Source organism: Chionomys nivalis, chromosome 19 (genome assembly GCF_950005125.1).
Source record: "Chionomys nivalis chromosome 19, mChiNiv1.1, whole genome shotgun sequence".
NCBI lineage: Eukaryota > Metazoa > Chordata > Mammalia > Rodentia > Cricetidae > Chionomys > Chionomys nivalis.
The window spans coordinates 22,073,861-22,091,217 of record NC_080104.1 but is presented as its reverse complement, the minus strand read 5'-3'; the positions used below and the strand labels follow the sequence as shown (position 1 = coordinate 22,091,217).

Here is a 17,357-nt window from a genome sequence, read left to right as displayed (position 1 = left end):
GTGATGTTTTTCTTACTCTTAGAATTCTTGGAGATGCAGCAGTGGCCTGTGTAATACTCTGTGAACAGAGGATGAGTTATACAGTGGCATATCCATCCATCATCTATGTGTCATAGGCTAATACCATCTCAGTTTACATAGCATGCCCTGATATTGCACAACACCCTGATACCTTCTTAGAATGTGTCCTCACCATTAAGTGATAAGTGGCTGCCTATGCTTTCATTCATAAGTAGATATACTAGGGCTGGAGAGATGGCTCAGCAGTTAAGAGCACTGGCTGTTCTTCCAGAGGACCTGAGTTCAATTCCCAGCACCCACATGGCAGCTCACAACTGTCTGTAACTCCAGTTCCAGGGCATCTGACCCTCACACCAATAAACATAAAAAAAAAAAATAATAAAAATAAGTAGATATACTAATCTTTCATATTCATCAAGTACTGAAAAGAATTTCATTGATCATATTTGATAACTATTTACTTTTTAAAAGTTATTCAAGTTTTTATGAGTTGAACTAAGCATTACATATACCAAAGTTATTATAACTGGAAATATAAATATATCCGTTATCAGCCACATATTTTTGCTATATATTTTTCATGTTTGTATAGGTTGGTTTTCAGTTTGAAATATGGATCTTCTTAAGTTTAAATGCCTTCTGCCTTGACAAAGGCCTCATTTATAATCATATTAATCATATTTAAAGGAAACTTACTCTCAGGATCATAGTTCACTAGATTTTGATCATTTCAAAACTATCTTAATGTAATTATTTCGGTGATTTAAAATCTAATGTTTAATTTCTGATTTATCAGGAAAATTATCATGTATCATTTACCTCCATAAGGTGATATTCCCAAAGAGCGGGACCATGATTATCTGACATGGTACAGTTGACTCGCAGAATGAATCTTATCAGTGTGTGCCAGAATAGTTCTTGGTTGCAAACAGTGAATGGTTATGAGTAACTTAACACAGAATAAAAAAATTCATTGAAAAAGTAGCAGGTCCCTCGAAGAATTGAAGAAAAGACTAGAGAACAGGATTGGATGACAAGCCAAAGGGAAGTGAGATCCACACTCCCATCTGAACCCTGACCCTGAGAAGAGTGAAGGAAGATATGTATACTTGCTGTGTGTGTGTGGGGGGGGGGGACTTTTAGAACTGGCTTTCAACTCCGCCCTCTAGATTCAGTCTGGTGGGAGTACCAGGTGACCACAGCCAGGTTTTGTGCCAATGTTAAGGTCATGAAGGACAGCAGATGTACCTGACCCTCTGAGTTTTCAAAATAGGAAAGGGCAATTCTAACAATAATCCTGCTTTTCTTGCAAAGTATCACTTTAGCTTTGTGAAGACTTATAGGGACTTCCTGAGTAGTGTGGTCCAGTGAAGATGTTTAATTTTCAAAACATAACTTGGTCCAGAGCCCTAGCATAAACTGTCGTCTCTCTAGCTGGAGTACCTTGGACAAATTCTTTGATTTAAAACAGTTATTTAAACCTCATCTCTGAGAAAAGACAGAATGATACTGATTGAACACAAAACAATTTTATTTCGGTGGTGCGGGGGTAGATCTTGAGACAGGGTTTCTCTGTGTAACATTCTGACTGTTCTAAAACTTACTTTGTGACCCGGCTGACCTCAAACTCATAGAGATCCACCTGCGTCGGGCTCCCAAGTGCTGGGATTAAAGGCATGCACCGCCATGACCAGGCTAAAACCCAAATTTTGATCTTTCCCTTGTAAATGTGACCTTGCCAATGAGCCTTGCCAACTGCTCTCAGGGAGAGCCAGAATCCGTTTCCTAAGTCTTGGGGCTACCTTGTCCCAGGACAACTAGGTTGTCTTAGGTTCTAGTCTGAATAGGAAAAGTGAGTAGGGTACTGGGGGTGTAGCTCAGTGGGTAATGTGCTTGCCTAGCATGGGCGTGGTGGCACGTGCCAGTTTGATCTCAGTCTTTAAAAGCTAGAGCAGGATCAGAAGGTGATGATCATCCCTAGTAGTAGGTGGAAGCCAGCCTGGGATATGTGAGACCTTGACTTTTCAAACAACATTCTGTGAGTATGACAATGTACCAATTATTGGCCTAGCTTTCTGTTTTTTTTTTTTAAATTATTTTATGTGTATTGGTGTTTTGCCTGCATGCATACTACTTGGTTGCCTGCACAAGCCAGAAGAGAGTGAGTCCCAGGAATTGGAGTTACAGATGGCTGTAAATCACTTTTGGGTGGACCGAGAATCAAACGTGGGTTCTCTAGGAGAGCAGCCAGTAGTGCCCTTAATTGCTGAGCCATCTCTCCCTATGGGCCTAGTCTTAAAAGATCTTGACTATCTGTAGCGCTCCCACCATCTCATGTTAACCTGCAAGATTAGGTGTCATGAGAAGAGAACCACAGTGCCCGGTAGACAGGGAGCTTGCCCAAGAAGCAGCCCCCAAAAGAAGAGTTGTCCATCAGGGCTTAGCCCAATCTGGGCTCAAACTGAAAAGTTCAAGCACAAATAATGTATTTGACAGCAAATCAATAAATAATTCAGTGCATATAGATAGAATGAGAATGCCAAGACTTGCTTATTTGAAATTAGCTTGATAAGAATTCTGCATATTATATACCAGTTTCCATTTTCCTTATATTAATGCTAAATCCTGTTAGATTATTTTTTAATTCTAGAGCAGTGGTTCTCAACCTTCTTAATGCTGTGACTGTTTAATACAGTTCTTCATGTTGTAGGACCGGCAATCAGAAAATTATTTTGTTACTTCATAACTGTAGTGTTGCTACTGTTATGAATCAGAATGTAAATTATCTGATATGTTGCCTGTGGGGGTCACAACCTACAGGTTGAGAACCACTGTTCCAAAGAAATGCATGAAGACTTGTACACAGGTTTAGGTGCTAATGGTTCCGCAAGGCTTAGTAACAAAACTGTATTTAATAATTTCATGTTGGTTACATTGAAATAACATTGAATTGTTTTTTATAATTTAAGAAAGTTGAAAAGGGGCTATTAATACCAAGGATTCACCAACCATATAAAAAGTTTCATAATAGCATCAATTAAAAAACATTAGCCAAACACTGTACATGCCTATAATCCTATTGGCCAGGGAGACTGAGATAGGACAGACAGGCCTTCCTGAAGTACTCAAATTCCTATCTCAAAAGCTTGTGTGAAGCCCTGGGTTCAACCCCAATATCACTAAAATTAATGTCCGATTTGTGGCCCTTCTTTTGTCCTCTTCTCCATTTTGCATTTAAAGTGCTTCCTCCTGGGATCTCTCATCTACTTCTTTGTTTGATGATCAGTCTAAAACAACAAATCAGATCTCATAAAATTAGGACCCTAACCATCACTTTATATATAATAGTCTTGGTTACTGTTCTTTTGCTTTGAAGAGATACTATGACACTTAGGAAAGAAAGCGTTTATCTGGGGACTTTACGGTTTTAGAGAGTTCGTCCGTGATCATGATGGCAGAAAGCAGAAAGTCATGGTGGAGGAGTAGCTGGGATCTTTACGTCCTGACCCACAGGCCTCAGGGTTGCACTGAATCTAGCATGGGCTTTAGCAGCCTCAAAGCTCATCCCATTGACACACCTGTCCAACAAGACACCTCTTAATCCTCTCCAAAACAGTCTACCAGCTGGGGACCAGATGTTCAGATATATGAGCCTATGGGAGCCATTCATATCTACACCACCACATCCCGGCCCCTGGCCATCAATAGTTTGTAGTCCAGCTTCAAAAGTCCCCATGGTCTTTGAGTCGCAATACTCTTTCCAAAGTCCATGTCTCTTGAGACTCAACTGTAACCCCATGTAAAATCAAAAAGCAAATCCCATACTCCAGCACACAGTGGCACAGAATATGCATTGATATCCTTCAAGGGAGGCAAGGGGACAGACATAAGGAAGCATCATCAGAACAAACTCCAGATCCTGTATCTTTGTGTCCTATGGCAAAGGACTTAGATGACTCTTCCTTCCATCTTTGCTGACTGCGATATCTACTCTATCCGATTGATGCTACAGTTTTGCCTGACAGGTATCCCACAGCTCTGGCATCTCCTAACATCTTGGGGTCTCCAGGACAATCCAGGCTTCACCTTCACAGCTTCATGAAATGACTGGTCTCTCCAGGCCTCCATTCGGGACTCCCCTGCCACAAGCATGGCCTCATTAACTGGAAGAAGAGTCCTTATCCTTCTTTTCTGTGTCTTTCTGAACACTAACGCCAGAACCATGTGGCCCTAGATGCCAAAATCTGTTTTCTGGTGCTGGAACCTGGCACCTCCTTGAATTATATTTGCATAAACTTTACATTGTTGATTTTCTTTGTTCCTTAAACTTTGCTTACACTATTTACCAGTTGGAGACTTAGCTGGGTGGAATCTTGCCCTGAGACAAAAAGGTGTGCCCTTCATTCCATTTTGACTCAGTCCTTTAAACTTGTGTCCCCTTGAGCACAGGGCTTGGCTCCAACAGGACATTCCCCAGTACCCTTTTGCTTCTCAAACTGTCTATACATTTTGCATTTCTCTTTACAGCCTGATCCACAGGCAGAGAGTGGCACTGAGCCTGGCTTGGGCTTTTGAAACCTCAAATTTTGAAACCACTCCCAATGACAACCTCCAACAATCTCCTAATCCTTCCCAAAACAATCAACCAACTTGTCCCCAGACATTTGCATATAGGAGCCTATAGGGGCATTCTCATTCAAACACCACAAATACTATGGTGAAAAGACAGAAAATGACATGTGAACATGTATGAGCCAGTGGAAAAGGAAATATAGTACAGTGTTCTTGCCATCTTCCCTGATAAGAAACTTAAAAATACAAATTCTGGTCAGGCATCACATACACATCAATGAGAGACCAAAGGAATGATGTCTCTCCTGTCAAGACTGGTGAGCCAGGAGCATGGGTAACCCCCAAACAGCTACATACCCGAAAAGCCCCACACTAGCATGGATGACAATGTTCCCATAACTACATTAATGGACTTCTGTCTGGTTCTCATTCTATTTTTGTATTCTCTTAACATTTTCCAAGACCTTGTGTAGCTGGGGCAGAATTACAGGTTTCTGGAAGAGGCATGGGGGAGAGTGGCTAGGATCTCAGGGTAGTCTAACTAGGGAAAGCTAACAGCCCCAGCTGTGTAGAGTAACTCTCTCATGCTTGAGGAAATCACCTGCTCTCTTAGTGGACAACACTCCGCAACACTGGTATGCTAGGAAATAATAGGCAGTGACAGTTTACAGTAGAATGTCTTCTCAAGTGGGAAGCCAAACATAGGCAGCATATAGACGTAAATGGGGTCTCCCTCTTCTACTCTCTGGACTCCGGTCAACACAAGTGAACTCAAGACTGTTAACTGTATATGATATCTTTTAGGGACAGCATACCAAAATATTTCATCACCTGGCTCCAAAACCAAACCTGTAGAACTGTCCATCATCCTACAAGACCAAAGTCTGGAAGACAGAATACTTGATAGGATTGGTGGGTCCTTCAGATATTGGATTTACATTCACAGGTAGAAAGTTCTTTTGATAAGCAATGTTGTATGGGACACTGTTTAAAGTCCTCATACAAAGCTTTCACAAATGAAGTGATATGTATGAAAGGAAACACAATTCAGGGAAAACGGTCCAAACATCATGATTATTTAAAAGCAAATTGCTACCTTCTTCATGATAGCTGGATTGATTCCCTTCATCTTTCGGACTGTTTAATACTCTAGTACAGGTCAAGTCAGTCATTGGAATTGCTAAGTAGTGGTGCTAGCCAATGAGGCCTGGGAGGGGAAAGACAGTTAAAGGTACACATATGCCTTTGTTCTTAATGCCTTTGCGGGTGCATTATTGGAGCCACAGAGCAAACACAGCTGTGGTAAGAAAAGTTGATATGGTGGGTCTTCTTGATGGTCAACTCTTTTGACTCCAAGACAGGGATTTAGTGAAGTAATTCGTCTAAACAGCTATGGATTTGTTTTGTTTTCTAGTAATGGGGGGGGGCTTTTCATTATTTGTCATTTATATAGGTTTTTACGTCAAAATTTTTAAGTTTTTTTTATGAGTGTTTTGCTGGTGTGTATGTATTATGTATGCATGTATGTATGTATGTATGTCGTGTGCATGCCTACAGTCAACAAAGTACAGAAGAGGGTGTCAGACACTCTGGAACTGGAGTTACAAACCTGTGAGTTGCCATGTGGGTGCTGGGACTAAATGCAGGTCCTCTGAAACAGAAGCCATCTCTCCAACCCCTCAAAATTTTTAAATATTTTTTAAAAGATCTCTGACACGGCACAGTCTCAATAATCACATGACTGAATATGCTGAACTTACTAAAATTTTGTTTTCAAAATATGGGAAGGTTCAATATAATTAAATCTTTATGTATTTTAACTACAGATTTCTGGAGCAATACTTTGGCACACCTATGTGGTATGTGATGAAACTTAAAAAATTACTCGTATCTAGTGAGTCTATATATATGTTATTAATGCATGTCTAAAATACGTAATCAGATTAAGTTGATTCATGTTTCCGTCTCCTTGTTGTACTTTGAACTTCCTCCTCTAGATAGGCAAGCACACTAGACACTAGGGTGGTGTGAACTCTAGAACCTGTAACTTCCGTGCAGGCTTTCGGTTTTGTCTTTTGAGTCCCTTGGAATGGCTAAGAGCAACAGCCAGGGACAGAGTCCGATAGAGGTTGGGGGCGTGGCTATGCAGGATTACCGGGAGGCCTGAACCGGCCGGGTCAGTCGGGCGGACAAAGCGAAGCTCCGCCCAATTCTGCTGTCGCTGACGCCTGCGCAGACCGCGCGGGTCCCCGGTGGAGCTCCGCGGTGGCCCCGCCCACCTGGCTGTGAGTGCGCAGGCGCTGCGGGAGAAGGCAGTATGGTCTCGACAGGCCTTTCGGGGTCTCTGGTGGCCTCCGTCTGGAGAGCAACAAGTAAGGCGATCCGCCCGGGGTCCCGAGACTCGGAGACCCTCGGGGGAAGCCGGTTTCTGACATGAAAATGCGCCGGCGCGGAGACCCGGCCGCAAAGCCTTGTGACCTCAGGGTTCGAGCCTTTCCGGTGTGCTTAGCGGAGGGACCCAGGCTTTGCGGGTGGTTTGCGAGGAGCGCCTTGCACTGGGATACAGCTGGGATAATATGGAAAAGAAGGTCACTTCGGGGATGAGTGTCATTAATTTATTGTTTGCTTACATCAAGAATAATTTGTGCCGGACAGGTGGTGCATACCTTTAGTCCAGCATTAAGGCAGAAGTATCCCTGAGTTAAAGGTCGGCCTGGTCCAAATGTTCCGCAAACTAGTCAGATAGATGAGTACATATAACGAAAAGCACACGAATCCAAGACCTGTTAGAAGAGATACCAGCGTGCTCTCTGTAGAAACTAACGTTTTCAAAACTGCTGCTTTATTTCTCGGTATTTTCCTCAATTAGCATCCCGAAGATGCAGAATGTAAGTTTAATTGATGACATCATTGAGAAATTACGGAAAATGAAGACAGAATCACTGCTGTCTTAACAAGTAGCCCGAATTTTTTTTATTACTAAACTTTCCAGTTTTTCCCTTCAAATACTTTATACTGTTGGTTGTTAAAATCTTTTTTTTTTTTTTTTTTTTTTTGGTTTTTTTCGAGACAGGGTTTCTCTGTAGCTTTGGTGCCCGTCCCGGAACTAGCTCTTGTAGACCAGGCTGGCCTTGAACTCCCAGAGATCCACCTGCCTCTGCCTCCCGAGTGCTGGGATTAAAGGCGTGCGCCACCACCGCCCGGCGTGGTTGTTAAAATCTTGATTTATACAATGAATATTATAATGAAAGGTTAGCTCCAAACGCTTAGGTGATAACTTTAATTCTTTAGTTTTATCCAGCATTCCACTGTTTTAAAATAATTATGTCATGTTTGATACCAGAAATTATATATATATACACACATGACATGTACAAATGTAAAGTATAAAGCAAAGGGAACATTAATGAACCCATTTTCCCATTGAAATGTTTAGATGCATTTTGTTTTGTTTGGTTTGGTTTGGTTTGGTTTTTATTTCGAGACAGGGTTTCTCTGTGGCTTTGGAGCCTGTCCTGGAACTAGCTCTGTAGACCAGGCTGGTCTCGAACTCACAGAGATCCGCCTGCCTCTGCCTCCCAAGTGCTGGGATTAAAGGCGTGCGCCACCATCGCCCGGCATTTAGATGCATTTTGTATCCATTGTTTTTTTTTTTTTCCAACTGCTCATACTTCAACGTAGTATAATCATTTTCTGTGTTGTTCCTTCTTATTGTGCTTCTGGCTTCAATCATACGCTTGCCAAAATAGACATAAGATGGTAAATAGAAGATTTTCCTTTTTTTCTTTTTTTTAAAAAAAAAAATCACCTTTAGGGCTCAGATTACCTTACTCGTTGATGAAGGAGAAATATCCCATGCTTCAGAGAGGGTTTTGCATGCATCCTGGTGCTGGGGCGGGGCTTATGTTGCTAGGTGCATCTCTTGGAGAGGAGTGTGTGTGTACATAGTATGTATGGTAAGGAAATTAGGCTGCCAAGTGCACTATTAGAAGACAGTGTGCATATTTGTGCATATTCCAAACCAGATGAGTCCCACGTTACTAAGCTATTCCGTACACTTCCCCGTCTCCTTTCTAGCTCTTTCAAGCTTGTAACACTGGTTACCTATCTCTATGGAAGGAAAATAGCTGTGCAGAACTGAGGTATAGAGGAAAGAATTTTCACTGTGTGCCATTTGTCCTTTTTGAACTATGATAAATGGTCAAAAAACAAGTAGGCAAAATTAGTTTTTTTTTTTTTTAAGTAAAATTTTTTTTCCTCTGTTAGGATCTTCCCTTCTGAATCACTCTTTGAGGACAGTGAGTTATCAAGAGGGAAAACCTGAACCTGTGAAGCAGCCTCTTAAGAAGTCAAAGTTGCCAGTGGGTCGTTTCGATGCTCCGGAGGACTCGCACCTGGAGAGGGAGCCGCTGAAGAGTGAGTGGAGTCACCGCTGGCTGTGCTTAGCACAGCAGAGAAATGCTAGCTCCTAGAACATGAGTGCAAGAACCGAGATGGGCTCTTGCTTGCTGTTAACACTTCTAAAGGCTATGTCAGTGAGTTAAAATCCTGTATGGACTGTCTGTGGTTGCGGTGCTTACTTCTTGAAAGGTTTCAGGTTGGTGAGATGCCAAGTGCATAAGTACTTGCCGGACATGTGTGAGGGTCAGCCAGAGCTTAGATTCCAGCACTCTTGGGCTGACAGCCATAACAGCCCAGTGTATTTCCAGCACCAAGAAGACGCAAGGAGTCCTTGGGGCGAGTCAGCTCCCTAGACTATCTGAATTGACGGTCTCTGGGCTCAAATGAGAGGCCTTACTTCAATATATAAGGTGGAGAGCAATCAAGGGAGACACCTGAAGTCAGTCTCTGACCTCTGCATGCACATACACAGAAGTACATGGATGCACACACACACACAAAAGTGCACGGATGCGCCCACACAAGACCACACATACAAGCATACACATGAGTATACACACACGTGCAACCCTCACCAAAAAGGTGTTTCTAACACTAGAAATCTTGGCACGTGTCTGGAATACCAGCACTTTGTAAACTGACACCAGAGAATCAGGAATGTGAGGCTAGCCTGAGCAACACAGATGGTCTCAAAGAAAGGGTTTCTAAGTTTCAGTACTTATTTAGTTATGGGGGGGGGTGTTTGATTGTCTTATCTTATTGATTTGATTTTACTAAACCTTCATTATTCAAAAGGTAAAACATATAAGAAGCTAGTATCTTCTGTGATCCGAATAACAAACCTACATTTGTTGATAACGTTCTGCTGCTAAGAAAGTCCACTGCCGTAGCTCATCATTGATGTACAGATAATGCCGAGGCATCAAGGTGCAGTGAGATGCCAGGCTTAGAAAATGGTGGAACACAGGACTCCATACCAGAGAGAAGACATCGCTCATTCTCTTACCTCTAATAACCTTCCTTCATTGTTCCCTGTCATCTGTCCACTGGGCACAAAGTGGCATCTGAAGGGACGCTAGCCCACTCCAACATGCGGCTCTGGCAGGCCTTCCCCTTCTCCCCCATTCCCTCCGTCTTGCTAAAAACCATTGGATTACCTTCCTGAAGCAAACCCCCAAGGGCCAAATTCACTTATTTGGCCACTTCCTCCTCCTGAGGCTGACTACCAGGATCCAGATATCAAAGTATGAACTCCAGCGATCAAAACCCCTTTGACTCACCTAATTAACATGCCAGTTAAAATTACACATCTCATCCAAACCGGGGTTTTCCTTGTGCCTTTATAAACGACTGTTTTCCTATGTGTCATGTCTGTCTCCTCTCTGTCCAGAGGCAGACCTTTTCCCGCCAGGACAGATACCCCTGTCCTCTTTCCCTGTTTCCCTTTGCCCTTTCCTTGGTCCTCTCTCTCCTGTCTTTGTCTCTTATTCCCTAGCCTTTGTCCCTCTGGGGCAAATAAATCTCCTTTGTGTTGAGAATTTGGTCTTGGGCTCCTGAGCCAATACTTTTCCTGTCTTTCAGAGTGTAATAGATTAAACATAATTTATCATTGTTTTTCTTCCTTCTTTAATTGTATGACTTTAATTATGAATATATGTATGTGTATGTCTCTTTGTGTGTGGGTCTGTGCATGTAGTCAGAACTACTGCATTCCCTGGAGTTGGAGTTAGAACATCTGGGAGTCTCCTGCATTAACGCCAGGAACCAAATTCTGGTTCTCCAGGCCGGTTCTTATTTTGATTGTGTTGGGTGACTTTTCATGGGGAGACATTTAAAAGGTCAGTTCATCCCAGATAGGGTACCAGTAGGCCAAAGGAATGGTTCTGTCAAATCGCTGAGTCAGCGAGATTGTTGGGACTCCCGGCAGGAGCATGGGAAAGGGATGTATGGGTTGCTTTTTCTTATTGCATTGATACAGTCCCTGACAGAAGCAGCTAAAGAAGAGGATGGCCTGTGGTGGCTCACGGCTTGAGAGGGGTGCAACCCTATCATGACAGGCAGGCATGGTGGCAAGATGACAGCCACATTGTGTCTGTTGGCAGGTGGCAGAGGCAAATGCCGGTGCTCAGCTCACTTTCTGATTTTCAGGATCTCAGGCATGGTATGGGGTGAACGTTCAGGGTGGATCTCTCCATCGATCTGGAAGCTCCCTCGTAGAAACTCCCAGATAGGTCTGCTGGGTCACCTTCTTGCCCACATGACAGCTGAGATTAACTGTCACATGAGGCTACTTACAGGAATATGGGCAAATCCCAATCAGGAAAGAGGTTCGTTTTGGCTTGCAGTACAGTCCTGGAGGCGAAAGTGCTAAAAGTGAAATGCTGGCATCTGGGCTTCAGCATGGCTTCCAAATCTTACCAGCTAGAGTTCAGTCCCGAACGTGGCTGTAGAAGACCGGTTCCTGAATAACCGCTCCTCTCCCTCAGCGCTCACAATCCAAGCTCATACACAGCACACATACGCACATGCAGTCAATGTCATTAAAACAAGTTTTAAACCCGGGAGCTCATTGGAAGAGTGCCAGCTTAGCAGGCGTGGAACCCTGGCCTCATGCTAAGCCCGTAAGTCTGACATGGTAGTGCGTGCCTGTAATCCCAGCACTAGGGAGACGGACGGAAGGAGGGTAAGAAGTTGAAGGCAGGCAACCTGGGCAACATGAGGTTCTATTTCAGGAAGGGAATAAGGAAAGATATTGTCGCGAAGTGTTTGTTTATTTGTCTTGGTTTGATTTTTGTTTTATTTTGGGGGAAGAAATCTCACTCTGCAGCCCTAGCTAGGTGGCCTGAAATTCCCTTTGTAGACCAGGCTGGCCTCCAACTCACTCCTTACTCTGCCTCCCAAGAGCTGGGGTAAAAGTCATGTGCCATCACGTATGGTTAAATTTTTAAAAATATATTTGGCTGGAGATTGTCTGGCCAGCTCTATTAAAGTGTGATTTAAAGATACATATCTGTGAGTTTTCATAAATGTTTGCTGTCATGTAAACAACATTAAGTGTAAGTTCTTATTCCTTACAGAGTTATCTTTTGCTTATTTTTAAATCAACTCTATCCCCACCTCTTCATACAACCATTGATCCATTCTCAATCCCTGTAGTTTTGCTTTTTATAGGGTTTTATGTAAATGGCAGGCTCTGTAGGCTGGCATCCTTCGCTCCGTCTATTGTGGAGGAGATCTGTTTTAGGAAGATGCTTTAGCGCCCGTGCACGTGTGGCTGGAAATGTAAGAGGCAGAACACAGATGGCACAGCAAATCACGGGAGTGCTAAGAGTGAGCCACTGAGTGTGTACGGCACGGGTAATAGGAGGAGGAGGAATCAGGGAACCTCCAGGGTATAACAAATGCAAAAGTCAGACAAGTACAGAGGAGAGAAGGGAAAACAGGAGGTTGTAGTCAAAGAGGAGAGAGCTCAAGAGTAAGAATAGAAGAAGCGTTCAGGGGACAAGGAAGTGCAGTGGGAGTCCAAGTGAGATGAGCCTCCTTATAAGGAGGTTTAGGAACTTTTTTTTGTCTCCGTGTGTGATGGTCCTTGGTGTGGATGTTGATACGATGGAGGGCGGGTGGTGGGAGATGACACTATAATCTGGTATTCATTGATGTGATCAGCAGTGAGAAGGGGTATCTCAATGTGTGCATACAATTGTGTGTGTATGTGTATGCACATACATGTGTGTGTGGTGTATTCATGTGCATGTATGTGCATGCATGTGTATATGTGTTAAGGGTCTCTGTTTGTGTGTGTGTGTGTGTGTGTGTGTGTGTGTGTGTAGTGAGGGTCTTGTGTTCTAAACCAACCTGGAACTGCTGGACTCAAATATTTCTCCGCCTTCATTTCCTGAATAGCTGGGACTATAATCACACCATTTAGACGAGCTCAGCATATTCTTTTTTTGCCAGTACTGTCCAAGCCCTGACCCCAAATGTGAGGGTATTTGGAGATAATTAGGTTGGGATCATATGGATGAGGACCTCATGGTGGGACTAGTACCCTTATGAGAGAGAAACTGGAGCCCTCACTGCCTCCCTCTTTTCCAAGTAATAGTTCAGAAAGAAGGGGCAGTAGTCTGTAGTTCAGGAAGAAGGCCTCATTCCAACCCAGCCACGCTCCTCCACCCCACCGAGACTTTTAGTGCATAAGCCACATAGTCTGAGTGTTTTGTCTCAGCATTCCCTGCTATCCCACCCAGAGAATCCCAGGAATGGGGAGCATAGGAGCTTCCATTATAGGCTTGGGGGGTAGCCCAGAATTTCCCCAGAAAACAGAATGATGACCAGGATAGGGGAGAGTTAGGCACAATACAGAAAAGATAAAGATTGAAGAAATATTTGGAAAGTTTCAAGGTGAATTCTGTACCTTCTTTGGTTAGTCTGCAGGGGGGCTGAAAAATTTGGGGCAATGATCTTTTGAGTTTTCTAAAAATACACCATTCAAGATCGGAGGTTCTTTCTGACAGCTGGTTCTTCATCTGTTCTTTCTCTACACAAGGAGAGCAGCCTGTGGGTTTCAGTTCAGGCTCCGTCCCGCTGTTCCCCCGCTGTGTGACACTGGACGACTCTGTACACCTGTAACGTGGGTACAGTGTTGTTTCTTGACTCAGAGTTATTATGTGGACTGAGTGAGTTAAGGGGTATAGAACGCTGAGAATTGAAAGCCCAGTATCAGGTTATAACAGAAGTATCATCTGACTCTCAGCATTTAACACCAACCCGGGCAGTATTAGTGATACCTAACATCAAATTGACCGATTAATTAAAAATTAAAATCGTCGGAATTTGACTTGACTCACAGTGAGGACTCCTATCAGGAAAATGTAGCACATTTGTGTGTGTGTGTGTGTGTGTGTGTGTGTGTTTGTGTGTGCACGCGCGGGCATGCATGCATGTGTTTGTTACTGGAGACTGAACTTGACTCGTGCTAAAGCAAGCATTCTGTTACTGAGCACTGTTCTCAACCCATGAACACACAGTGTTAAGTCACTTAATGCTTGTACAACCCGTCTGCTGAAGCCAAAGCCTCTGTTAAGGAGCAGTAGTGCTCACAAGTAAAACCAGTCACCTATACATACCTGTGTCTGTGCTAGACGCTTTACATACATCACCTTGTTCAGTCAGTGCTGTGAGGTAAGTATGACCACCACCTCCGATAGGCACACACCACGCATGTCTTACTAGAAAGAAAATGGAGACATTGAACTTGTTTCTAAGCCTTCCAAGTTCAGTGAAGAAACACCCTGTCCTCACTGCTTCCTTCCTGTTGGGTCCAGCACCACATTTGAAACTATATTCTAGTAGTTTCTAGACCTGAAAGTGCTCCACGAATTGGAAGTCATTAGTGCTAGTGGTGAAGTTGATTGGATATGAAAAATGTCTATCTCAGGTTCCGGAGGTAGAAGAGGAAGAACCGTGTATATGACTCTTTTAAAGACTGGATAAGCCAGGCACTCCCAACCAGCTTGTGCAGTCCCGTCCGCCAAGTTGACCACATTGTTTTCTTCCATCTTCCAAGGCTGACCGCCTTGTTCATGTCTCCTGTCTTCCTCAGAGTTTCCAGATGATGTGAATCCAGTCACCAAAGAAAAAGGTGGACCTAGGGGCCCAGAGCCTACGCGATATGGAGACTGGGAACGGAAAGGACGCTGTATCGACTTTTAAGTGGCACATTCATGAATTTCAGAACCTTTTCCTAATGACTTCACATTGTTTTCCTTTGAACTATCATTGAAGTCATGTCATTTTCGTCCTGTGTTGTAAAAGACTGACAGCCTTGCTGAACAAACGCTGCTGTAGATTAGGAAGGTGGAGACCCTTTTCCTTCACACATGTCAGCTGAAGTCTGTCGGGGTGGGAGTGCCGTGAGAGCTGCCTGCCTTTGCCATGATCGTTAGCGATTTAATCAACTGCTTATAAAATGCACATGGAAATAAATAATTTTAAAAGATTTTTCTTTAGATGGATTATTTTATATGTGTGAGTGTTTTTCCTGCATGTAACTATGTGCTTGGTGCTCATGAAGGCGAGAAGAGGGCACCAGACCCTCTGGAACTGAAGTTATGGGTTGTTGTGAGCTCCCATGTGTGCGCTGGAAACTGAACCCAGGTCCTCTGCAAGAGCAGCAAGGTGCTCTAAACCTCTGTGTTTATACCTGTATGTCTGTGTATGTGTGCGCGTGAGTGCAGTTGCCAAAGAAGCCGGAAGAGGGTGTCAGGTTGTCTGGAGCTGTAGTCACAGGCTCTTGTGAGCCTGCTGATCTGGATACTGGGAACCAAACTCAGGTCCTCTGCAAATGTTACTCTGTCTTAACCACAAAGCCATCTCCCCACCCCAAGAAACTAACCTTTACATGGCTGTTGCTATGACTAGGTGTGCGCATTAGTTCTCGTCAACTTTATATAACAGAGTCATTTTGGAAGCAGGAACCTCAGTTGAGAAAATGTTTCTATCAGACTGGCCCTGTGGGCAAAGTCTGTGGAGCATTTTCTTCCTTAATGACTGACGTGGGCGGGCCCAGTTACTGTGGGCAGTGCTACCATTGGGCAGGTGGGCCTGGACTGTAGGAAAAATCAAGTTGAACCAGCCATGGAGGACGAGCCCCTTTACTGCTCTCCTCTGCTCAGTCCCTGATGTACTTACCCTGCTTTCTCTTCATGATGGACTCTAAACGGTAAGATGAAACGAATTCTTTCCTCTCTGAGTTGCTTGTAGCCAGTGTTTTATTAAAGCAACAGAAACAAACTTAGGACACTAGAATAGCAGCTTTGAAAGTTTTTGCATGTGTGCATGTATGCATGCGTGTGTGTGTGTGCGTGCGTGCGTGTGTGTATGTGTGTGTAAGAGAGAGAGAGTGTATGAGGGCAGAGGTGAGGAGTTAGTTTTCTCCCTCCAGCTAGGTCCAGGAATCAAGAAGTCAGGCGGTCAAGGTTGTGCAGTAGGCCTTTGACCCAGTAAGTGACCTCACAGGCTCAATAGTGACTTTTAAAATGGGGGTTAAGAAATAACAATGAAGGCCATAGTGGTGATACAGAATATTTAATTTGGAGCCAAATGACTTAAACTCAGTCCTCGCCCCACTTCTTGATGTCACTATCACCCTGAATCTGTGATTAAATGTCCCTGTACTCTGTAGCCCTTTGTGTAAACTGGGGATGGATAATAGTGGCTGACAGGACAGTTGGGTAGATTAAATTAATGAATTCATGTGTGTAGTGTGAATTCTAATTGGTCTTAATAATAAACACCAGGAGTCAGATATCAAGGTGGAAGCTGATGGATAAGAGAAGCAGAACAGCCAGCCCCTAGGTCTTACCTCTACCTCAGACCAAAAGGGCGATCCCGCCTCTACGAATCCTTGGACTGAATGCCGTGAGCTCCTGCCTCCTCCTGCCTTCTATTCCTCTCTCTGTGTCCTAGTGCTGGGATTAAATGTGGGGGCCTCCACCGCCTAGCCAGTTTCTTCTTTAGACTGATTCAATCTCACAGAGCCCAGGGTGACCTTGAACTCCTGATCTTTCCACTTCCTCCTCCCAGATTTGGGGATTGAAGGTGTGTGCCACCACTGCCTGGCCTCTGTGGTTGACTAGTGACTTGCTCCACCCTCTCATCTCCAGACAAGCTTTGTTTGTCAGAAACAAACAAAATGTCGCACAACACTGTGCCTCAGGATTCCTGAGAGAAACAGAACCATTGGGGAGGGGTGTGTTAGTGTGTGCTCATGTGTGTGGCCGTGTGCGTGAAAGACTATGAGGAATTAGTACAGGAACAGGTCCTCTCTCCGCTATGTAGATTCCTGGGATTGCTCTCGGGTCATCAAGCTTGGTTGGCAGCAAGTGCAGTTAGCCACTAGGCCATCTTGCCAGCCCTAAGACTGAGTTTGAAAACAGCCTGGGCAGCTGTTTCTTTAAGAACCTTAAAGAGGGAAAACAAAAACTTGAACAAAAAAACAGCAAGAAGAGATGATTTCTTCCAGAAGCATCCTTGTAGATGTCCGAGGGCAATTTCGGCATGCATGTCATTTTCTGTAGATTGTGACACATGTCGTTTGTTGTGTTCACTATTCTTAACCATGGATGTGTTTTTCCAAATCACCGGGCTTCCTGTAGGAATGATTAAGAAAAGCAAACTTTGAAATATTTGAATTAAAATACTTTTATGTGAATACGTTAAAGACTCATTAGTTAACAATAGTGATAATATGGGTGGGTGGAATGCAATGCATATTAGTCAGTGAGACATAAAATTGGGGTGTAGAAAAGCAGAGGAAGGAAGAGTTTACTCAGTTGACTTCGATAGCATCCTCGACCCCATGG

General features: G+C 43.7%; 1 protein-coding gene across 1 annotated transcript; it reads left to right on the top strand.

Annotated features, from left to right (window-relative positions):
* Nucleotides 1–6,856: 6,856 nt before the first annotated feature.
* Nucleotides 6,857–14,994, top strand: Sdhaf4 (succinate dehydrogenase complex assembly factor 4). Its single transcript, XM_057751665.1, has 3 exons — nucleotides 6,857–6,965; nucleotides 8,860–9,009; nucleotides 14,597–14,994. The coding sequence occupies exons 1-3, from the start codon at nucleotides 6,911–6,913 to the stop codon at nucleotides 14,704–14,706; spliced, it is 315 nt and encodes a 104-aa protein (XP_057607648.1). The 5' UTR covers nucleotides 6,857–6,910; the 3' UTR covers nucleotides 14,707–14,994.
* The last annotated feature ends 2,363 nt before the right edge of the window (nucleotides 14,995–17,357 follow it).